Raw genomic sequence first — 25399 nt, forward strand, 5'->3', positions numbered from 1 at the left:
CATAAAGAGTTATTTGCCTCTTCACCACCATGAATCATACCACAAATACTGATGAAAATGTATTTTCCTTGGAAAACAGTCTGTCTAGACTACTGAAATTGAATGTACAATACATATATGGGCTCTGTCATTTAATGTTATTAAAATAGTACTTAGTATTTTATTGCTGTAAATGAAATTATTGTCTAGCTACCTTTTATATTTCCACCTTGGTGTTACTGCACTTGCTGCAGTGCAGACTAGTAACCCATTTTTACCATCTGTGGAACACCAAGAATGTTGTCTTTATTAAGTTTCTGCTCGCCCTCCCCAACATCTCCTCTACCTCGGAAACCAAGTTGGACTCTTTTTTTTTTTTTCTTTCCCTTTAGAAGTGCCAACTCTAATAACTCTAATTTTAACAGAACATTATATGCATTGATTGGACAACCCTTGTGTTCTTGGAAGATAAATGTCTAAGCAAAACATCAACACTTTGTTCTGACTTAAAAGGAGAATTTGATTTAAAAACAAGTAAAATTCTTGCCATGCTATTAAAAACATGGAGTTACAAATAAATTAGAAGGGAGCTGGAAGAAACCATCAGACCACACATCAAATTAGCCTCTGATGCAAATTAAGTTCCAACAGGGTCTCATAATGTGAGATTAAAATATAAAGTGTGCATTTACTAAGAGTCAGTTTGACAGACCTCTTGAGATCAGGCTCAAGCCAACTCTGATTCACAAGCACTAACAAGGCTTATTAAATACAGCACTAGAACAATTTTCTTTATCTCCTGTAATTTTAATTGCATCATTTCAGTTTAAAAAGTAAACATAAATGTGCTCATTCCTTTAACAAATTATCTATTAAAATCTAAAGCATATGAAATGGGACTCGTGTTACATCCCCACAAACAGCAAAAGCACAAGCCTGAGATTGCTCTCCGACGTGAAGTGAAACACTTTTAAGTCCTTGCAGAAACACTTTTAAGTCCTTGCAGACCTGAGAACTACCTTTATTATATTTCTGCATGCTTTAGGATGTAAAATCTTCTTCCTGAATTAGCTGAAAAGCTGAGCCTAAATCTAATGCAATGTCTCTTTAAAGGTCCTGCAGCAGTGAAATCAGCAAGTCTGAAGTACTGGGGAGTCTCAAACCAGGCTCAAACCATACCAGGAAACCAAGAAAAATAAGAAGGACTGGCCACCCACTATGCACTATTAGTGGTGTCTGACTGTGAGACACACTCCTCCTACATGATACTTTGCACAGGTCTGAAAAAAAGAAGAAGAAAAAATTATTAACACATAAAGTACTAACCAAGGTTATGAACAAATTTCTCCACTTACTTTTGATAGCATACAGTGTATGTTGTTTCATTTAACCCAGATTTTCCACTGAAATGCTTATCTTTGCCCTCAAAGAGCTGAATGGTCTTTTTCTCTAAGTCTGTGCAGAGAGTATCAGACTTCCCCCCACTTACTGGTACCATTTATATTCTGTACCTGGCTAACAAATGGACCACAGTCCTTTTGGAATACAGAATTACTAGCAAACTTACACTTAGTATTTTTACTTGCATGTCCACATTCATGTACAGCAACTGTTTTAGCATCAACCTTTTTGGCCATTATCATTTACTTTAATACCTGTAAAGGCAGCTTGCCTGTTCTCATTGCCACATTATGGTCCCTTTTGTACCACACGTGGTGTATGCCCAGAGGATGGAGGAAAAGGAAAGAGCTCCATGTGTCTCACAAACCTTCTTGATGTCTCTACACATCATGTAACTTGGCAATATTCCCTCAACTTCTTCACAAAAAGGGAGACACACATTTTTCTCTCCAAGCCCAAAGCTGCTAGCAAAAAAAGGGTGCTGCAGGATGGTAAATAAAAGTCTTGTAGCTTTGTGTCTGGGAAGCCATGGTTAGACAATTCCCTCTTTTCCACCAGAACAATGCTCCTGTAACTGGAGAGTATGGAAGTTGTGCCATGGCAGTGATAATCAAACGGCTGAGAGAATGACATGTGTAACTCCTACATACTTGTAACCACTTGGATTTGTACCCCAACAGGCAACAGATGCCTCCCATTGCTTCCTCTGCCCAGATCTTCCTCTAGCTTCTTTCCATCCCCTTCCATCTTCACCCTCCCTGGAGGAAAAACCTTGGGGCCCCTGTGGAAGACTCTTTAGAAGGGATATTTCCTCTAAGCACATGTGAAAAAAAGTTAAGCTTCTTCTCCCTGCGTTAAATTTATGATGCTCTGTCTTTAGTAAGCTCTCTGCAATTAAAATGGGGGATTTTTTGTTCCATTCTTCCCACCTTTATCCTGAGATCCCAATGTCCCTGCAAAAAACACTGTGACCATCTTAAACCCAGGGATGTTTCTGCAAGGTTTGATTCACATGTATTTGTGGAGAACAGAAACCTGCCTCATTATGAATCTTGCTGACATTATTTGCTGGGGTTGGGTAGGGGACACTAAAGAGCAAGGAAGGAAGGAAAGGACTTACAGAACACTGTATTTAGAGATCCACAGAAATATAGGCATTACCATTCATTTCAAGCCTCAACCAAAGTAACCAGAAACCATTCTAATTAAATAGACATCAGCAAACTCCTATTTCCTTTGTGCTCCAAGTGGATATCAGTCCACATTATAAAACCACTATGCATGTGGCATAAATCAGCAACATCTTGGCAGGCTATACTAGAAAGCCTCCAAATTGCAGGAGCAGGAAAAAAACAAACTAGCTCTACACACTGTCTAAAAGCTGTACCAGCAATGAGACCAGGGCAGCCCATTGACCTACAAATTGTTCTGATTTAGAGATATTTCCTCAGGTTACTCTCTCTCCTAGAAGAAACAAAATTATTTACACTGACACTCAGACAGTCACTGCCTCTGCCTCCCAGGACAGCAATCCAAACATCTTTCCATGAGTACCACAAGAAGGACAGTTCTGACCATCAGTACAAGTATCAAACTGCTGGAAAGCACCAGCTTTTAAATCACTATTTCAAAGTCTGTTTACAATGCCAACCACGTCATCAGTACCTGACAGGCAAACCTCATCATGGAGGATCTGGCCTTTAGTTCAAATTGTGCCTCCACAAGTTGCTGCAATAAAATATTTTTATACTCACATATACACAGTCAATAAAATAATTCAGTTCAGCACAGCTTAAACAGAGAAAGACAATTTACACAGGCCTGGACTGACAGGACCAGAGGGAATGGCTTCCCACTGCCATAAGGGGAATTCTCCCCTCTGAAGGTGGTGAGGCCTGGCACAAGCTGCCCAGAGAAGCTGTGGCTGCCTCAGCCCTGGAAGTGTCCAAGGCCAGGTTGGATGGGGCTTGGGCAACCTGGGATAGTGGAACTATGGGAGGGGGTGTGGACAAGATGATCTTTAATGTCCCTTCCAACCCAGGCCATTCTGTGATTCTAAATCAGACCTCTACTGCAGAAGCAGCAAGACCCAGGGACAGAATCAAGTCCACAGTAGGAAAAAACCCACTACCACGAATCACTGCATTCAAACCAGAGTTAGGAAAAGGTTTTAAAATGAGATGAGAGCCTTCCCTGGGACTAATAGGGATAAACACAGCAAATTGGAACATACTATATTTGGACACAAGAGCCTACAACTACAGTTGCCTGTAGCAATGAGGATCTGAACCCTGCTGGAAGTTGGAAGTCCCTCTTCCTTTTTTTTTTGCCATTAAGATAAGAAAGTGCTGCATTTAGGTAGAGTCCCTGGTCCTACAATGGATCCTACAATGCCCTTCTTCAGTGGATCTAAACTCTCTCAAACCCCACTCTACTCCAAATGTTAAAAAGTGAAAAAAGAAATTAAGGCATGCATCAAGTTCCCATATTAATACCAGAAGTCACAGCCAGCATTACAGAGACATGTCAGGTTGTAAACACTGGTAACCCTGGCATTTACTCAAAATCTCAGTTCCTGCTGTATGGCACAAATGTACACAAACACCCCAGACCTGCAGGGCACAGGGAGCTGTGCCTGTATGCACTGTGCAAGATCCAAGTGTGGGAACTCCCAGTGAATGGGGCAAGAGTTAACCACTGCAGGCAGGGCCAGTACTACATGCACAAGAGCTAAAGAGAATTCTGTATTTGCTAACTCAGGACAACTCATCAGTCTGAGTGTTCTTGGTCCTGGTTTGGCTCTTTTTCTTTCAGCTGGAAGTGGTGTGAAGGTTGGTTCCCTCTTTTGGAGTTCCTGCAAAAAGGCCAAAGCACAAAGCCTTGGAACAATGACCTGAGCCAAGACCCACCCAAATCAGAGTCTTTCCACAGCCTTCAATGAATTTTGGACCAAACTACAAGAACCAAGAGAGTGCTCTTGTCCACAGGAGGTTGCATCAGGTTGACATGATTTGGGAACGTTAAGTCACACAGCTGGAATCCCTGCTGTAGGTGAACTGTTCTAAGACAGTTAACTAAAAATCTGGGGCAATATTCACCAAAACACAGCAGAGACAACAGTTGTACAGTTAAAACTTGCATATAGGGCAGCACTGGAGAATCTGTGCCTCTGGTAACTTGCCAGTGACCAGCAGCACATTCTGCCTGTACCTTTAGCCAGCCAAAGGACAACTGCCTGTTGCTAGAAAACCTCACAACTGCTTCTCACCATATCTGTTTCTGGCAGATGTTCACATTCACTTTTAAGAGGAACTCGGACTCATTTAAAAAAAGGGGAAAAAAAGAAAAAAAGAGGTAAACACAAAGGAAGAACAACAACAACAAAAAAACCCAAATTGTACAAAAGAACACACCAATTACTTAAAACTTTCCTGTTTGGTAAAGCACCAAAATCCTCTGAGCTATAGTAATTAGGGGATAGCAAAACTCAAAAAACAGAGGATTTTCTTAAGCTATGGAAACATGAAACCAAAATCCCAATACAAGTGCAACTAGCAGTTTACTTCTACCAGATAGCATATCAACTGATTGTTATGGTACACACTCTGCAAATGCTAGAGACCATGAAAATCCCAATATTATTTTTACAGATTGGAAAAACACAAAGGCCAAAAACAACACCAATAACTCAAATAAAAAACTCATGCTTATGTTTACATAAAAGTTTGATGAGTATAATATATTCATCACACTCCCACAATTATTCCCCGAAAATACTATAAATATTATTTTGACAATGTAATTATAGTTTTTACTTTAACAGTGGCAGCAAAGTACTGCCACCAGTCCCCCATACAAAAATCCTAACAGACAAATCAAAGATCACACACTGAAACTGGTAACTCTTAAGGTCAGGGCTGTCCTTTATTCCCATGTCTAAAAAAAGTCTGTTTAAATTAGCAGCTGGATTATTCAAGCTGTTTGTAGTCTTAATTATGCTAGCTGTAAGCAAAAGGAAACCCCAAATACCAAAATAAATGGTAGTGCAGATTTTAAAATTCTCTTTTCTTCAATGCAACTGAGGCAGGTTCTTTCATGCTGTTTTTTGGGAATTAATCCCATGGACTGTTGGTAGACTCAGGACCTGCTTTCTCCCTCTTCCTCTCCCTCAGAAGAAAAGCTAATGTGAACCTAAATTGAGAATTGTCACCTATCAACAGTTCATGATGACTGTATGACAGCTAAAATGATGCAAGCTTGATAACCACTCACTCATTCCATGTAAATCAGAAAGTAACATGACTAGCACAAAAGAATCTGCAGCACAGTAATTTACTGTGTTTGGTCACAAACACCCCCAAGACCTCCAACAAAACAGTGTGACTCCTCCTTCATACATAAATATTTGGGGCACTGACGTGGGAAGACAGGGAAGATTGACTTTCCTTCCTTAATCCTGTTGGTTTAAATTTAGTAGCCATTGTCTATGAAAGTCTCCAGGACACAATTTAGAAATTACACCTTCTCCAAATCCCTGTAAACAAACCTGTGTGAAGACACTTGTTACAGACCTCTTTTATAGACAACAAAACTTGACAATGGTTTCCCCAATGCACTGGGTGAGCTCTGCTATGACGTCTGTCTAGCAAAAAGTTACTACCTCTGTTCCACCACACTTTCTAAGCAAGTTTTAAAATATTTATTTTTTATATAGAAAACATTAGCAGTAATTTGGAAATTGAATCATTCAGTACAACATGATTAAAGAACCACAAAAAGAAACAAAAGCAAAATGCAGTTTTTTAAAAGAATAAAACAGAAGAATGGAAAAATACTGGAGAAGAGATAAAAAGGAAGCAAAAGAGATGAGAGCTGACTCTTTTGGCCAGTATTGGCTATTCATTTAAGAACATTTAGGTTCCATACCTGACCACTCTGTTCCTCTTTCCTGCTGATTTTAAATATTTTGCTGATTGACCAGACATTTCAAATAATTTCAAGTCTAACAGCTAGTTAGACTGTGATGCCAGTACATAAGCCTCTAATGCTCAGATTTTCAAACTAACCAAGCCTTAAATGCCCAGATTCTTCTCTTCACTGGTTCTGCAAAGGTACCACTCCAATTCATTTCCAAAAGTCCAAGTATTTACTTTTAGCTCTTTCTCCTACTGCCAAAATAATCTTTTTAAGGGGACCATAGCCTTAGGGGAATGCTTCGTCCCCTTTTCTTCTAGGGGAAGAAAATAAAGAGATAAATAAATATTGACATGAAACAGTAAACAGTTAAGGACACATGGCTGCCCATTTGAGAAGGAATACAGGAAAGGCAACTCCGTGTGCTTTGGAAGGTCTGAAAGAATTTCCTTCCCTTGCTCTTCTGTACCTTCAAAATTAGCCACTGTAATTCCAAACTTGAGTTTGTAATTCCAATCCTTGAGTGCAGAAGTGGAAAAGGTCAGAGCAAAGAAATATCTCCTGTTTTTTTTTTCACTAAGTGAGGACAGAACTGAAAGTTTTGTTTCCTCTACACCCTCCTGAAAAAGTAGAAATCACTCCACTGGAATTCACTCATTTTTGTTTTCAGGAATACTTCTGCAAACATAACAATTTAACCCTGTTTTACTCACGTTCTTCTTCAGAAAAACAAAAACATTTGATTAAATATCTCCTCTTCTGTAAACCTTTGAAAAGTACTTTGAATTAACAACTTTTTAGAACTGAGAAAGTATCCAATTTAGCAGCCAGAAATTTATTTCCTCTTGCCATTTACTCTCAGCAATCTCTCCTAAGAAAATGTCAATGTGATTTTCTAGTCCTACATAAGCACCTACAGCTCATATTTAGTGGCTTTTGAAACCCTGCACATGTTCACCTTCAAAAGCTTACAAAAAAACCAAGTATCCTTCTCTGCTCAGCCTTGTGATGTTTTCCTGTGGATCTCAGGGGAGCTTTTGTCTTCTTACTTCATCAAAGATGAAATGCTTCCATCCCATTTGGCTTTTGCAAGAAACAATCTCTGGAAACTATAGATAGGCCTAGGTCCCTTACATGTCATTTCTGAAGCACGTGCACACCCCTATGCTTTTTTAAATTTATTTTTAGTGTCTATGAAGGAGTGATATATTTATTTATACAGAGTTCTGAATTCAAAGGTTACTCATTGATATCTCATCTGCAGAATGCTTCTCTTCCACACTGATGGATTATAAAACACTTCCCAAGGCACTTTCTTCCCAGACCATGAGCAACCCATAAAGCACCCATGGCTCAAGAACAACTGGGTTTTCATGAACTGAAAGAAAAATATGCATGAGAACCAATCAGGACCAGAACAGCTGGAGCAGTTCAACAACACTGACTGAGGATGGATCCATGGTACATTAATGGTCCTGGAGGACAGAGGAGAGAGGAAAAAAAAAGGTGGCTGAAGAGAGAAAAAAGAAGGATAAAGGAAAAAAGGAAGATAAAAATAGGAGAGAGAAAAAGGAGGAGAGAAGAAAAAAAGAAGGAAAGAGGAAAAAAGGAGAGAAAAAGGAGAAAAAAGAGAAGAGAAAAAAATAGAGAAAAAGGGAGAGAGGGAAAATGGAGAGAGGGGAAAAGGGAAAAAAAGTGGGGGGGGGGGAGAATAAAAAAAGCTCAAAGAAAGGAACATTTTTTTATAGCTCCCTTATAAGAACATGGCATTTGTAGTACTTGAAAAATGTTTAAAATATCACATATTTTCCCACACATCCTCCCTCACAAAAGGAAGCATGAACAGGTGTTAGACATATGATATTCATGCTGCTGAACTTCCTACCAGAAAATGCTCAGGTTACTATAATAAGTGCAGTATTAATAAATTTACATAGAGTCATCTTTCATCACTGCTTTTAAAGGCATGCTCTAAGTTCTGTTCTGAAGAGAGTATCTGTAGCTGGTTAACTACACCTGAACACATTGCAGAAAACTGCAAGCAAGGTCAAGTTCCTGTTCACAGATTCAAGCTACAATCCAATACATTTTAACCAAATTTCTGGACTTTGTAGAATGATGAGCAGAGAACAGCCCAAACCTTGCTCTAACAGGCAGCACACCTGGACACGGCTTTTGGCTGATATCCCCAAGTTCCAATTATTACACTGGGAACAAAACACAATAATTCACTTGATATGAAATACAATGAAAAAAATTAAAAGGCTTTTCATCAAAGTTAACAGGAAGTCTTTAGCTGTGCCTGTGACACAAACACAGGCTCCAAACATTCCATAACCAAAAAATTCTGTACCAGCAATGGTGTGGCAGCAGGAGCAGGGCAGTGACTGTCCCCTGGGCTGGCACTGCTGAGGCACCTCCAATGCTGTGCCCAGTTCTGGGCCTTTACCTAAAACAAAAAAAGGGAGCATGTCCAGGCTGGGAATGGAGCTGGGGAAGGGTCTGGAGCACAAGTCTGATGAGAAGCAGTTCAGGGAGCTGGGGAAGCTCAGCCTGCAGAAAAGGAGGCTCAGGGGGAACTTCTGGCTTTCCACAACTCCCAGACAGGAGGGGGCAGCCAGGGAGGGTCAGGCTCTGCTCCCAGGGAACAAGGACAGGATGAAAGGAAATGGCCTCAAGTTCTGCCAGCAGAGAGTCAGGTTGGGCATCAGGAGGAACTTCCTCATGGAAAATATGGTCAGGCATTGTCAGGGAGTTGGTGGAGTCTCTATCCCTGGAGGTGTCCAAGGAATGAATGGATATGAAATTCAGTGCTCTGGTCTGGGTGACAAGGTAGGGATCAGTCACAGGCTGGACATGATGGTCCTGGAGGTCTTTTCAACCCAAATCATTCCACGATTCCCACGTTAACACATTTTTATTCAGCTTTCCCTGGGTGGTTCAAACCCCTCAGAACTACGGGGGCCTGGCATCAGCACAGCAGAGCAATAACAATACCTGTGCCAGCAGCCTGGACGTGAGGAATACTGGCAGGATGCTTGGAGCACCTCTCAGGCAAGCTCTGCAGCTGAGAGCCCAGCTCTGCTCAGAGAGCACAATCCCTTCATTCAGAGAACTTGCACAAGTTGTCTCTTGCAGGGCAGCTACGAGGCATGCAGTACCTTTTCACCCAAGAGGACAGAAACACATTTTGGCAGAGAAATCATTTTTAAGCAATTATATTGGAATTCAAAATCAGCAGTATTTGGAAGTGGTGAAGGTTTGAGAAGACCTGTTTACAAACAAAACATTAAAGCTCCTTCCATCCAAGCTGGGGTGGGCATCAATGAAAGGATCCAATGGGACACTGCCTATAGAACATGAGCTTGCTGCAAAACAGGCATGTCCTTGCTTGAACTTACCAAGGATACAAAAGGCTATCGTTTGGGGCTTTTACAGATTTGACACAGGGATCCTAAATCCAGCTCTCACATTCTGGAATCTAAAGATCCATCATCTCGACAAACCTCAATGTACATTCCCAAAGGTCAGCTGCATTCCAATGGAAAACTTAAAATTTGCCATAAGAAAAAGGAAAAAAACCCCAAAAAAACGTAATCCTACAACCAAACTGTCCTGGTTTAGGGCAAATTTGGGAGAAAACCTCCAAAGAGATTCCTCTGGAAAGCAGATTCAAGCGGTCCCTCCCCAGCAAGTTCAGGAAAAGATTTCCTTGGAGAAAAGTGGAGAAAACCTGTTTATTTAACAGGCAAAGCATTCACCATCACGAAAAAAAAAAAAAAAATTAACAATATTAAACAATAAAAGCTCTTGCTGCTCCAGAGAGATGCCAAACCCAGCCAGTCCCTGGGCGGGCTGTGGCTCAGCTCTCTCAGGCTCTGATCAGCCCCTCAGGGCTGGAAATGCCACGGCCCAGCCCGGCCCGGTGGCCACAGGTGGAGCTGCTGCTGCTCTGCTGGTGCTCAGGGCAGAGCAGCTTTGAACAGGTCCAAGGAAAAGAAAAACCACAGTCCAGGGAACTTCTCTGCCTCAGCTGGCTAAAAACTAACCAAAAGCCAAGGAGAGCCCTGTCCTGCTGTCTGTCCATCTGCAGACAGCACAGTCCAGCAGCAGGATGTGGAGCAGTGAGTGCAGCTCCTGAAAACAAACTCTGCTTCTTCTCTCCCCCTTTGCTCTCAGAACCTGTCTGAAAGGTGCAAAACTTATTCCTGGGCTAAACAGATGAGTGGGGATACAAGCATTATAAAGTCAAACCAAGACACATGCTGTGAAGTGAAGGAGATTTTCTGCTTGGGCTTCTGACGAGGATATTTCCTATGTCTGCTGCAATCCCAAACATACTGAATTGTTTCTGAGCTCTTAAGAGATCTGGGTCTGCTTTAAGTTCAGTTAAAGTTCATCTGGCAGCTTCATCAGCTGCTCCTCTGGCAAGTGTTCTTGGTCTTCATACCCATGCAGGGAAAAAAAAAAAAAAGGTTGTTATGAAGAGACTCATCAAATTTAAAAAATAGCTAAAACAAAAGGGATGTGGAGAGGGTACTTTGTAAATTCCATTAAACCTATATCCTGCAGGGAATTCCTTTTTTTCCTTCAGACTTAAATAACTGAGTATCTTATTAGCTATTTTTTGGAAGACTGTGGTTCAAATCAGTTAAGAAACACAGAAGACCTTGCATGTTGCATTTCTGCATGAGCAGGTACAGCTTCTGCATCTTCAATCCCCATCCAAATTAATTCTGAACTGGGCAAAGGGAGCAGCATTCATCATCTTGCCTGTCTTCCCACCTGGAATATGCAAGCTCTGGAATCTAAAGCATTAACCACCTCCTTTCACAATCATCTGCTTCCTAGATTTTCAGCATGTATATCTTTAAAAACACTGGGGGAAAAGTCCAGTCTTTAGATACTGTCCAAGAGGCGTAGTACACAAATTGTTTTCTCCTTGACTGAGAAATTCCATCTCTCACACAATGGAAGAGGGAGGCCTGCTGGAGCAGTAAGAACAGGGGGCACATTTACAAATAGGAGTGAGTTATCTGTCACAGGTAACTCTTACTGCTGCCCAGAAGGGCTACAAGCTGCTAATCAATTGCTTAGCATCATTGCACACCAGCCCTGGGAAGTGCCCAGCACTTTTCTTCATTCAGCTCCTCAGAGCAGGCTCCCTTCTCCAGGCAGTACAAAACACACACTGCTCAGGACAGATTAGCTGGAAGAAAGATTAGTCTTAAGAATGCCTTAGATTATCACAGATGTACTATGTAAGCAATGATTGGAAATAAAGCCAGGCAACAGAGCTCAACTCAAATTAACAGGGGAAGTAAGGAGGAAGAGTGGGGACAAACAGGTAACTCTAGCAATACCATAAAAGAAATTACTAAAAATGTTTTGTGTTTTTTTTTAATGCAAGTATTAAAAAAAAGGAGACTCTTATTAAAGGGACATCTGGCTTGTACATGGGATTGAACAATCTCTGAATGCTGTATGTATGAATTAACTATTTTTCAACCTGCCTGAAGTTTCAAAGAGCTATTTCAGGACAGACATTCTAACTCACCTTCAAGGATTCTGGCCCACTGCCTTAGTGGTATATCATGTAATCAAAACAGTAACATTTTCCACAGCTAGCTGGGACAAGTATTACAAACATGCAGTAATTTCTCTCATTTTTTAAAGCATTGAAAAAAAAGAAAAAGTAAGATGTATAGTGAAAACAGGCAGTAGAGTTGTTTCAGTAAATATACTGAATTGACAAGCCAAATTAACCATGTATCTAACCCTTGGGCAACTATTTTTACTCATAGCAGAGAGCATGCAAAAGAGTCTGGATTTATTTGAATAAATATTAGCAACAGTTTTTAGTCATACCACTTTGCACAACACCTCCTTTTTTTGTTTCTTTAATCATGTCCATTCCCTTAACCATCACACTGGTCACAGCAGTGGTCAAGCAATACATACTTTTATTTCATTTCTGGTTTTATCCATTTGAAATTGTACTACACTGAACTTTCTTAAAAAAATTAGCACACCACTCATTTACTAGCCTTAGCCAATGGATTAGAGTGCAAACCTGCCATAGATCAGATTAAATGAATTATTAAATCTGCAGAAAGAATTTTCAACTTCATCTTTGTAAACACAATAACGTTGGAACTTCAAGTTTATTTAGCCTACAATAACTTGTTCTGGGAATTTTTCACATGAATGTGATCTGAAACATTACTTAGTGCTGTTCACCCTGCAGTACAGCCTTGCCTCCTCCTCCTTGTACTTTGTTGCTATGGAAGCAATATGAAGGTATTTTAAAAACCTTAAGAATATACACAGGGACCAAGAGGGATTATCCAATCCAAGCAGCCATTTGAGGGAGGAAATGACACACACCCAAATGAACAACCTGAAATACTCAACACCTAATTATCTGCAAGAACAAAACACACTTGTTTCCCTAGCCCTGTGACCTGATTTCCTATATGAAATGTGAGGAGAATCATGAAACAGAATTACAGTTAATAAATACACATAATTTACTAATTCCATGGGTCTCTTTTGTTTCAACAGGGCTGTGCAAGTCCAGTTTAGCACTTCAGTACAACTAACAGCCAAACTGAACTGTTAACTTCTGAGGTAAACCCTGCAGAAGGAACCTGTGCTCTAAGCACAACATTAATTTCCACTTACAACCAAGTTAACCAGATCACTCAGCAAGGAATTAGCAACATTTCTTGTCTACAATTTTTTTGTTGTTGTACTAACATAAGTGGAATACATAAACTGTGCTCATCACAGAGGTTCCCCAAGGAGATCAATGCTACTTACAGCATCAAATGACCCACCTACTCTGGGCCAATAGAGCAAATCTTAGTTATAACTCTGATGTATTTACTGGATGGCTACGAAGAGTAACAGTCACAAAATAACTTCTACTGAAATCCTGTTAAAAACTGTCCTGTCAATGCCACCCTTATATTCAGTGTTGATAAACAGAGTTTTTTTACACCATCCTCTGGCTAGGAAAAAGTGCCTGAAGCACATAAATTAGTGGGGTTTACCCTCCTTGCTTTTTGCTCAATAGCACTCCCTCTTCTTCTTGAAACCCATGAGCACAGAACAGCACACACATGTGACAGCCCAGCAAGGATGGGCCAGCAGCCACCAAGGCAAAGGGAGACCTCAGGCCATGCCTGTATCCAGCAGTGAGCACACCCTGCTCCCTCTCCTGCAGGAGCTGGGCAGCCCCTCTGGCAGGTGGCATTCTTACACCACAGTTCCTGAAGCTTTGAATGGGCTGAAGGTGACAAGCCCACTTCCCCAGTACAGCTTTTTGAGCTCAGTGCTGTCCAGTCCCCAGCATGGACAGGCTGGACAGCAGCAACATTCTGGCTCCAACCACTTTTCCTTTTATCTTGCTGGTCTGCCAAGCAGTTCACAACTGTGGGGGGCAAGACATTTGCCCTCCATGACCTTTTCTAGTCCTTCCTGTAACATGGTTTGAAAGCCATCAGTTCCTCCTCTTTAGGGTCACTGAGCAAGCCCTTTTTGCCACCCACTGAGCTTACAGTCCAGCTCCTCCCACACTGAAGGGCTGTGCTGGCATCACCAACCCTTCCCTGGCAGCAGGATTCCAGCAACAGGTCCAGGAGTGAGCCTGGTTTAAGCACAATACCTTCATGTGCCCACAGGGCTTCATTTTGAGCCAAACATAGCAGCAAAAGCCTCCTGGACTTCACTGCTCCCTCACAGCTTCATAAAGGGGTTTGAGGGTAAGTAACTGCATGAAAGCTGTTTCACCTGCTTTCACAGAACAGCAGAAAAGGAGTAGCAGGAATCCAGCAAAAAACCTCATGAGGAACAGGAGTGAAAAGAAATAACACACACAAGAAAACAAACATGCTCTACTGTCTGCAGCCACAGTCACAACTGGAGTCCAATGTATAAGGTCCACATGCACACACAGGGAAACACAGATTGTGAGAATTACTGAAAACCCTTAATATCCAGTGAAATCAGTAGCAATAACTACCACTAGTACTACAGGGTCACATTTTCTCTTCACTGCCTTGAAAGAAAAAATTCACCTGTTGAGGAAATGTGAACACTACTCAAAACATTACTTAATTCTTGGCAGATACCATTCTGACTGGCCAGCCACCATGGTACCCAAATGAAAATTAAAAATAATTTTTAAGAAGTCACAGCCAAAATTTGCTTCCTTGAATCAGATAAATTATCTTAAGTATGAGCAAATAAAAAGACAGTAAAACAGCAGAATGTATTCTGAATGGAGGTACTACAGGAACTTTTCCTTTTATAAAACCCAATTATTCTGCTTCATATTAAACAGTTTACAAATATCTTTCCTTTAGCAATCTATGTGGAACAGTTCAGTGAAAATACAGCTAAACTAGACTTTAGGCTGAGAACTTTTTCAAGCAGTCTACGAGAGGGCCAATTCTTAACTGCAATTCAAGAAAAAATTAAGCCTATTTATAAGACAAATGAATCAGTAAAGTGACCATCATACCACATGTGTAAAAATATAGTGCAGGCTATACATTCACTTACCAGTCAGTAACAACTCTTCTTTGATTTGTATTCCATGAAGCAACTTTATCAAATGGACAGATGTGGAGATGAGACCCAAGTTCCTGGTGTTAAATTGGGAATAAAACACAGTAATTCACCTCAAATGAAATACACACAAAAAAAATTTAGAAGGTTTTTCACTGAAGTTAACAGGAAGTCTTTAGCATCTTCAGGACCTTTGAAACAAAAATAGTTTCTCCTACATTACTGCCTCCCTATCAGCAGCCACATTACTAACATCACAAGCAGATCAAAGGGGTTTAGTGCATCATTCTGCATTTTACCAATTTACTGAGTACCCTTTCCTCCCTTTTTGCTATTTTTCCTATCAGACATTAAACATTAGCAAGTTATTCCTATCATTTAAACAGCTTTATTTCTGTTAAAACTTGGCTTTGTCTGGAGGTCAAGCATCCAGAAAAAGTCATGTATCTAACTTCCTAATAAACCTGGAGGATTTTCAATGCCAACAAAGCAATTAGTGACAGCTACCAAAAAACAACAGGGCCAGCTCAAAAGGAAACATACACAACTCAGTGAGAAGCAGAAAAGGCCAAGTAATCATTTATCCTTTCTCCACTAAGGAGGAATCATAGGTAGACTCTCAGAATTATTTGCATTGCAATTTCTGTGGCATTAACAGAGTTCTGCCCCAGCACAGATACTAAGACTTGGTCCCACGTCAAAACTACATTTAGTTCAATAAATCAAATTTGACACGTCCCAAGAAGCCAATTTTTAATACTGTAGTCCCCAGTAATTTTTTGAAATAACCAATTTGTGTCACGTTGGGGCACCTTTTTTGTTGGCTGGTTGGTTTGGGGTTCTCATGGGGCATCCAGGCAAGGAGGGTATTTGTTGCTATTTTGCTGGGTTTTTTAAAAACATCAACCAGACTGTCAGGTTTTCACTAACTACAGCTGGTTGTATCACAAGCATCCCTTCCAAGTTGCAATAGACACAGGCAAAGAATAGAGAGGCTAAATAACTTAAGGAACCAGATTGATTTAATGTCCTTTAAGCTCAACTTGCCTGTATATATGCATCAGGATCAATATGCACAGTTCTACATGCTGTGTTTTGCCAGGAAAGCCAGACAGATTTATATGAACCTTAAAAGACTTACTAATTCTTATTAAGACCATTTACTTATTCATTATGTTATAAAAAAAATAAAGAAAGAGAAAAAAAGGATAGTTCTACAGTCAGGGTTCCAACAGGCTTGTGTCATTTATGTAATCAACTTGTAGTGTGGACCCAAACACTTTGTTTTATTACTGAGCAGGGCCCCAAACTGACCTACAATTAGGCCAGCTATTTTTGTTTCTTGCATATTTGAATTCAAGTGATTCCATCAAGCAGAAAATGCCAGTTAATAAATCAACCAACAGAGCAGTGTAAAGGAAGAATCTCTTTTATAAAAGCACAGAAACATCAGAAGGTGGTACTTTGGTATGGGCTAAAAGGGTTCATGACTGCACCTCAAGACATGTTGATTCTTGGCACACTCCACACAGGCATTCCTCAGACACCTGAAGCACTCTGCTATGAGCAGCAGGCAGGTGTCTGGATCTGCCAGTCCACAGGAGTCCTTACAGCTCTGCTCAATGGCACTTGAGGTGCTGGTCAGGATTTCCAGGACATCCCGAAATACACTTTCTTCTGCCGTTTCTCTGAAATACATAAATTTGTGGTGAAGAAAAAATAAAAATGCACTCCTACCAAAAAGCCTATAAGACATTGGCACTTCTTATTTTAAACCTGAAGATGTTTCTGCAGCAATCTTTGACTATTCTGAGTATTTAACTACTCATAGTCAAGATTTTAAGTAGAAGGAACAAAAACATCACACAATCCTCCCATCAGCTTTTCAGAAAAGGAGCTGTAAAGAGTGGTGCTGCCTTAGTATTCCTTGTGACTTTTCAACAGCTCTTTGGAATTTTAATGAAAAGGAAACAAAAAATTCTCCCTAATACATATAGCTGGGAGGTTTATACATGACATGGCATGCTGCTTTAGTCAATGAACACAGTTTAGCTGTCCAACATTAGATGTTTCAGAAGAATAAGGTATCAGAAGCTCCAGCCTGCTGCAGATTTCCTCAGAGGGACACAGGTCATGGAGAAAGCTGGTGGCTGCACAAGCACCATCCTGAAGTGTGTGAATCACAATCAAGGGAAAAAGCCAACTCTGTCCCACCTCAGCAGACAGCTACCCAACACAGAAGGTACCAGGCCACTTCCAGGAGCATCTGGACCAAGGAAAACAGCACCACCAGAAAGCTCTTCCTAAAGGAGAATTAAAAAACCTCTTCATCAAACACTATTGGGTGATAAGGTGTTACCTGCATTCTGATGATCACTCAAATACCTACATATTTGAACAATCAGAAATTCTACCTCATCTTTCGTAAGTGATCACGTCCATAAATCAAACCATAGAATCAGCAAGGCTGGAAAAGATCCTTAAGATCATGAAGGTCAACATTAACCAAACACTGCCAATCCACCTTGTCCCCAAGCACACCCTTAGACAGGACTGGAGCCATTATTTCCCACCTCTGCTCCTGCCATGTTTCCTTTCCTAGACTAAACAAAACTCTCTTAATCTTTACTCAGCGTTCACATTTTCTAAGCTCCTTATCAGATTTGTTGCTCTAATAGTGACACTTTTATGCTAGGCTACATCTTACTGACATTACAGTGTCTCCAGTGTTGAGGTCTGTTAGGGCGTGGAGGAGACTCACAAAGAAGGGAGAGTGCAGTAAGAAACACAAGGTACACTAATGCCACTAAATTACCACAACATGAGGTTTCAGATCTCCAGAAAGAATGTATTTTACTCTGCATCCTCACAGCTGATCAAGACCAATACATTTATTTATACATTCTCCATCTACACTGAAACATTAAAAAGCCCACCACTGCATCACTTGAGAATAACGGGGAAGAAGCTACATTTTACAGTGGTGCAATACTGAAGGGAAAATACCAAAGTGGCACAAAAAAACAATGACCAAAAGCAGAGCTGGCCCTCAGTCTTAAAGAAAGCAGTGGAGCTTACATAACCAGAAGGAAAGTTTGGAATTTGGTTTTGGTTTCAAGACTGCAGAAAATATATTCATGGAACTTGAACATTCAACTCTCAAGAAGCAGTGTAGCTCCTGCCACCTCATGATGTGCCAAGAGAAGACTCAGTGGCAGACTTACCACATCCCCATGGGAAATGCACCAGAGACAAGTTTTTCTAAATGTCAGAAGAGCTACAGTCTGGTAAGGCAGTCCCCAGCCAGGGAGTGCTTTCTACATTGAGCAGAACCATTAGCTGTTCCAAGTTCTTAAACTCTGACATTAAAATGGGACCACTCAGCCCACTGTAGTTCCTTCATATCAGCCTGTGCCTTTTGTTGGATTATCCCAGGAAACCAATAACTTCCTGACACAACTGCAAAATACAGAACCGAGTGGTCAGTGCAACACATGCTACTGTACAACATACACTTATTTAAATTGGTAAAACAGGCATTAAAGAAGCCAGAAGAACTTTTGTGCACATTTTTGTTACTAAATGGGTAAAAGGACACCTTACAGTTATTCTTGTGCTGGAAAAGCTCCGCTCTCCTGGCAGAGCTATGCAGCAGAACAGAACTTTTAGTCAGACACTGGATCAGAAGCATGGTGAGCTGCTGTGATAATTTTTCTTTTAAAATTAGCTTGAAAGTAAAAGAAAACCTAAGACATTTTCAGTAAAACACAAAGATGAAAACCTGCGTGTCCTAATGGAGCAACTGTGGGGTACACAAGGAAGTGTCTGTCCTTGGTGTCAATGTGGAAGGAGACGTTGATTTTTTTACATCATTGAGAGACAGAACTCCAAATCTGTCTCTTAAACACTATGAAAGAAAATCCAGACTGCTCAAGCCAATCATTCCAGGCAGAAATGAATGAATTTAAGGCATAGTAAACAGCCCCTGAAATCCATCCAGAACAGCTTTGTGAATATTACACACACTTCTGTTTCCACAGCAGCTCCACATTTTGCTATTGCTACCTGTCCTTCATTTCCACATCAAGTTCTGCAGGAATACAAAAGGAAGCAGAGGAAAAGGGTACAGCAGCCCAGCTCTTGGACAAGGAAGACATGCACAATTTCTTGTTAAGTCAAAACAGAGAGTCAGAATTCCTGCACCCATGCCAAAAGGAAGATTAATGTCACTCCTTGTAAGACCTGTTTGATTGTTAAAAACTGAAACTCTACAAGATACCACTTTAGCAAATATGGAGTTAGAAACAGTAATGAAATTGTGTTCAAAAGACCAGGGCTCCAAAAAACCACAAAATTAGTCAGGAATGATGGGAACAAATCCACAAATTTACACTTCTGTATTTCCACTCTAAGTTTTAGGTACTTGCACAACTCCATTCCTGTAATCAGTCCATAAAAAGCCTTTAAAAAACTTATCCTCACAACATTCCCAGGACAAAATAAAACCATTTTCTGTTTTTTTTAGCTTAGTAAAGAAAGCATAAAGAAATCAACTAAAGGCACTGGAAGCCTCAAGTAAATCACACAGCCAAGTGTCAACAACTTGGTCAACAAGACCAAGTGCTGGTGCTGCACCTGGGTCAGGACAACCCCTGGGGTCAATCCAGGCTGGGGATGAGGAGATGGAGCAGCCCTGGGAGAAGGATTTGGAGGTGCTGGTGGTGAGATCTGGCCATGCCCTGGCCAGGTGTGCTGGAACCCAGAACCCCCCTGTGCTGGACTGAGCTCCAGCGTGGGCAGCAGGGGAGGGGGATTCTGCTTCTCTGCCCTGCCCAGGTGAGACCCCACCTGCAGAACTGCCTTGAGCCTGAAGGTCCCCAGCATCAGAAGGACATGGAGCTGTTGGAGAGAATCCAGAGAAGGCACCAAGTTGTTTAGACAGATGGAGCAGCTGAGAAACTTGGGAGTGCTCAGCCTGGAGAAGAGCAGCTTTGGGCTGACCTAAATGATGCTCCTGAAGGGAGCCTACAAGGAAGATGGAGGTTATTTACACCAGCCTGAAGTGACAGAACAAGGGCAATGGCTTCAGCCGGACAGAGTAGGTTTAGAGTGGATGTTAGGAAGAATCTTTCCCAGAGAAGGCAGTGAGGTCCTGGCACAGGGTGCCCAGAGAAGCTGTGGCTGCCCCATCCCTGCAGCGTCCAAGGTTGGGCTGGATAAGTCTTGGAGCAACCTGGGATAGTGGAAGGTGTCCTTGCCCACAGCAAGGCTGGGATGGGATGAGCTTTAACCTTCCTGCAACCCAAGCCATTCAGCATCCCCAGGATATTTTATGCCGCCCACGATTAAGAGACAAACACCTTTCCTCCCTGCTACAAGCACAAGGACAGGGCACACTGCAGCTCCTCATGGACCCCCTGGGGCAGGACCGAAGGGACAGATCACCCCCAAAAGCACAGCCCCAGGAGAAGGCTGGGGGTGCAGAAGCTCCCCGAAGGGACTGCACTCGCACCCCGACGGGGGAGCGGAGAGCCCCTGCTCCGGCCCGCGGCCGACTCCACGAGGGGCGGGACCACGCTGGCAGCAGCCGAGGCGAGTCCCGCCCGACATGCAGCGGCTCCGCGGCTCCCTGCTCCCCACTACCTGGGCTGCGCCTCCCGGAACAGACCCGACAGCGCCCGCACGCTCTCCAGGCGGGCCGCGGGCAGGGCTCGGGCCGCGGGCAGGGCTCGGGTCACCGCCGCCATCGCCCGCTCCGCCCCCGCGCGCGGAAATGGCGGCGGCGCCGCCCCGCCGGGCGGGAGGGGCGCGGGCCCGGCCGGAAAATGGCCGCTCTGGCTGAGGGACGCGTTCCCTTTATTTCTCTGTTTCCTTACCGGGTCTTTTGTCTTTCCCATTCCGTTGTTTTTCCTTTCCTCCCCCACGCCTTTTTCCCCGTAGGAAGCTCGCCGCGGAGCCGGCTCCCGTCACGTAGCTGCTGCGCGGCCCACACAAGCGCCCTGAGTGCTCTTGGGGATACCCGTCTCTAAACCAAACAAAAATTAATATAAAAATCAATAAATTTCTTGAATAATTATTTCATGCGTAATGTCCGAATTATATACAGATTTCCCAGCCTGTGGCTGGGATGTGAAAATAGACGATTTCTAAGGTCCCTCCCGGTGCCAGCCTTGTGATTCTGTGAAGTAAATACTACTTGGCTTCAGGTTTTAAAATATTTTTAAATTAAATGCTACACTTTTTTAATATTTATTTTCTAAAAATATCATTCACCTTTTTCTAAACATGTATGAAAAATTAATCTGTATGTGTGTGGGTGGGAAATCAGCTTCCAATAGTTAAAAAAGACTAATTGTGGCCAAACACTATAGAGAGCTTTATTAGACAGTCATCATCAAATCACAGACTGGTTTGGGTTGGAAGGGACATTAAAGCCCATCCAGTGCCACCCTTTGACTTGGGCAGGGACACCTTCCACTGTCCCAGGCTGCTCCCAGCCCCATCCAGGGGCACTTCCAGGGATCCAGGGGCAGCCACAGCTTCCCCGGGCACCCTGTGCCAGGGCCTGACCATCCTCACAGGGAAGACACCCTTAGAGTTCAACCATCCAGCCAATTCTTATATAGATTATAAAATTTAATTTTTTTTTTCCCAGATTAATCACGATGTTGTATCTTAAGCTCATCTGATCTGCCTAGTTCTGTGAACAGGCAGATCCCTTAAAGATGCAGCTTTTCCCCCAGAGAGTTTAGAGCTGAAATAACATTTATTTTTCTTAGCACAGCTTTAGGGAACTACAAGAAGGGAAACACTCCACCTAGAGCAAACTACACCTGAAAATAAAGTGATGCAGAATGTATTTTAAAGAATTCTCCATCAAATTAAGAGATAGACTATGCTCTTGAGGCAACAGTGTTTGAAGCTGGAAACACAGAATGACCTGTCTTAGCTAAGACTCTGGAAGACAATTGCCCCACTCCAGCAAATGCTGGCTCTGCAGGAGGCAAAGCAGGTCAAAGATGTCAATCCCTCCTATCTCAAATTTTGTGAGAGGGCCACTTGTTCCAATCACAATATGTATACTGACTGTGCCCCTTTTTAATTGGGGACAAAGATAGAATTTGGGCTCTGGAAAAAATTTACAGTAAAGAAGCACTCCTGCGGCATAAATATTTTATATGTTTCCGGCATAAATACTAGTTTTCTGACTCTTATTTTGGGCCTGCATTATATTAAGTATGACTTAGCCCACACAGCTTTGAAGCTGTAGACCAAAAGCTTTTATTTTTGTTCTGTTATTTAATAGTATCTAGTGAAATTGATCGATGCACTTGGAAAAAATGCTTTTCATTAGCCTCTGTTGCTAAATCTGTGGAGCACACCCTGCCATCATGCCCTCAGTTTCCTGCTTACGCCGGGTAAATTACCTTGCCAAGGAATTCTGAACACCTGTATTAAGATGAGGAAGAGCAGATCTGAGAGGAGGTAGCACCATCTTTTTAAACACCAGAGGTAAATCAGAATCCATATGAAATGGATACTGCAGAATGTCTCAAACCCAAGAATAACTACTGCAATCTGAAGCCAACTGCAGAGTTTATTTGGCTTCAGGTGAGGTGTTACACATGTGTCTGAAGGCCATAAAAGAGCAGTTATTTTTGATGTTGAGATTTATGTGTCACTCGTTTGTTATGTAATATCATAAATAAATTTAATTCTTTATAAGAAAGTAATCTCTCCATCTGGAAAAAAAAAAAAAAAAGCCCACAAGGCCTCAGAGGAGATGTTCAAAGCCCTTGCATTTTGTCCTGGAAAGGAATGATGTCTTCTGAGAAGGAGATGCAGATGAAATGCTGTCAGCTGCACAGTTGTCAGGCTTCGAGTCACTGCAGGGACTCTTGCCTCATTTGCTAGATGCAGTCCAATTTTTAGAGGCAATGAGGAATTTTGTGACTGTCATCTGCCCTTCACAAAGATTTTATGCCACATTTGCATGGAGCGTTTTTGTTGGGATCAGCATTATCCTCATCATATCAGCCAATGGCATAGGCATGTGGAAAGACACTATCCTTGCCCTGGTCAGCTGGGTCAAAGAGATGCTACTGAGGGTATCTGGTACCCAAAGTCTAATTCCCTGGTAGCCTGGGGAATTTCATGGCACGTGAATTCATGTACCAGTTGATTTATAATATGTAGAATTTAGAGTCAGGGTTTTGTCTGGTGCAGAAGAAAATGCAGCAGAATTGTAAGAAGGGTGGTGCTGAATTCAAGGAGGTTTTGTGTGTGTTAACTTGTGTCATCCTGCAGCTTTTCCCATGCTAGGAGGTGCCAGGGAGAGGCCTCCTTCTGTTTAGAAATTTATTCTCATGGATAGAGAATGTCCCTGTTACAGAGTTAACACAAATTTGGATAAAACTAAGCCTTAAAAAGTCACTGATTCCACCTCTTCTTGAGTGTCAGGTGATGCCCCATCCCTGGAAGTGTTCAAGGTCAGGTTGGACAGGGCTTGGAGCAACCTGTTCTAGAGGAAAGTTCTCCTGCCCAAGGCAGGGGAGTGGAATGAAATCCTCTTTAACGTCCCTTCCAACCCAAACCACCCATTATTCTGTGATAGTGAGTGGTATATAGTTTGACACTGCTGCAGGGGAAAGAAATTGGTTACCACAGTTTAATTTCTGTAGGAAAGGACAGGGATGTGCAAGGGCCTACACAAAGCAGGGAAGGACATCTCTCTCCACAAGGCAGGCTGCCCTTGACACCAGTCATGAGGCTGAAGGAAAAATGGATGTGGGGAATGTGGCAGTAAGCAATGAACTTGCAGAAATGCTGCATAGGGACAAAAAATAAGTTCCCAGGGTCTTGTTTAAGGTTTTGTGGAAAGAAGGATTCTCCAGGAGGACTGTGAAGGTGAGAACATGCAGTTTCTAGTCTCCTCTTGTGACCTTTTCCACTATCCAGTGTTACTTTAAGTCCTAGAAGCCAGTGCGAAAATGCTCCCACAAGCAGTGGAGTGGGGGCTGGATGCGACAGTTGTGCCATATAATCTAAATTTCCCATATAAATACAACCAGATCTCATCTCTCAGGTGAAAATTTTGGCTTTTCCTGGTTTTCATTGCAGCAACAGCTTTTCTGGACTTCAGCAGCCCAGACAACTGAAGAAAAAAAGGTGCTATTAAGCCAGTGCACATAAATCACCTCTGTGCTCTATGCTGAGCTCACCAGGATTTTGTGCCTCCATGGAGTCACTCTGTGGCACAGGACAGGGAGTTCCAGCAGACTCCTTGCTTTTGCAGAGCTCCACATGGGAAGCTCACCTTTTAGGGACTGTGGAGCCACTGCTTAGCATCTGTGAGCAAAGTCTTACAAAATCCTGTGTAAAGTCCTGGAAGTGCCATCTGCCTTCTGTTGCTTGGAAAATGTAATTTGTCTGCTAAGCTTGGAGGCCAGCCTGGCTCCTTCAGATATCTCACAAAGATGCTGTTGGAGAGATGGGAATACTCTCTGAAATTGTATCTCATTCCCAGAAAATAGAAATAAATATCCCTTCTAGGGAGAGAAATAACTGAAAAGCTCCCCATCACTTGGTTGCTCTCAGAGAGTGAAGAGGCACATGCTTGAATATTTTTGAAGAACTCACCAAATATTTAGTCTTCCTGAACAGATGTGTCAAGCCAATGAATGGAGGAGCAAAGGGAAATGCCACAGGGAATCCCACATTACTTGGAAGTGCTCCCATTTACCAGCATTGGTGTACCTTGTCAATGCTGAGGAATTTGCTGCAGGGAAAAAACAAGGCACAAAAGAATGAAGAGCAAGAAAAACCCATCTAGCAACTCAGAATATCTCCTGGTTTGGGTTAGTGCTGGTGCTTGGAATTGGAGAATTGTAGCTGTGATCCTGACCAGCTTCCTACTAAGAAATGGAGATTAAACCCCTCCAGCTCTGTCAAAAGCCTGACATCTAGTGGAGGTAAAATAGTGGGCAGCAGAACTCAGCCTAAAAGCATTCAGCTGCAGAGTTTGTATTATTCACTGCCGGTGTAGAGTCCATTTAATTTGTTAATTCCACCTGTGAAATATGAGTTAGTCTGCTCATTTTTATTGTACACTAAAATCACAGGATACGTATCCCCTCCAACTCAGGATAACTTAGGATAACTTTAGAATAACTTTAAATCACAATAACCTCAGCCTTTAGAAGGTTTTCCATATGTACAACATCTGCCAGCAGATAAGCTTGGTAAGGTGAGAGCAATAGGCCTGGGATTGGTATTTTCATGTTAGGAGACAAATACCTACAAAGTTTGCTTTTGCAGAATTTATGAAAGCCAGTCTAATGTCATCTTAAGAAATAATATTTTAGAAGATGCTACTGGTAACTAGAAGTTGCTACATACATTATATATTTGTCTCTGAGGAGAAAATATATCCAGTTATATAGAGTTGCTAGACTGATAGAACTGAGAAATAAAGGGTTAAACTTCAGTTCTACAGAATCTTTTTCTTTAGTTCTTTGTCAATTTTTGCAGT

General features: G+C 42.0%; 1 protein-coding gene and 1 long non-coding RNA gene across 3 annotated transcripts in view; both read right to left on the reverse strand.

Moving 5' to 3' along the window:
* ATXN10 (ataxin 10) overlaps window positions 1-24621 on the reverse strand; it is a 92108-nt gene extending 67487 nt beyond the window's left edge. The window contains exons 1-4 of one of the 2 annotated variants that reach the window (XM_064421155.1): window positions 24508-24621; window positions 20745-20893; window positions 16365-16556; window positions 14863-14945 (exon numbers count right to left, since the gene is read on the reverse strand). In XM_064421155.1, coding sequence (XP_064277225.1) covers window positions 14863-14945; window positions 16365-16556; window positions 20745-20893; window positions 24508-24606 — 523 coding nt within the window. In that variant the 5' untranslated portion in view covers window positions 24607-24621. Of the gene's footprint in view, window positions 1-14862; window positions 14946-16364; window positions 16557-20511; window positions 20670-20744; window positions 20894-24507 lie in introns of those variants that run through there. The other variant, XM_064421156.1, reaches the window with a different exon arrangement.
* Window positions 766-6495, reverse strand: LOC135301030 (uncharacterized). Its single transcript, XR_010362789.1, has 2 exons — window positions 6447-6495; window positions 766-1259 (listed from the first exon to the last, which is right to left on the reverse strand). It is a non-coding gene; the product is annotated as an uncharacterized LOC135301030 (long non-coding RNA).
* Window positions 24622-25399: the final 778 nt, after the last annotated feature.

Source organism: Passer domesticus, chromosome 5, assembly GCF_036417665.1.
Source record: "Passer domesticus isolate bPasDom1 chromosome 5, bPasDom1.hap1, whole genome shotgun sequence".
Classification (NCBI taxonomy): domain Eukaryota; kingdom Metazoa; phylum Chordata; class Aves; order Passeriformes; family Passeridae; genus Passer; species Passer domesticus.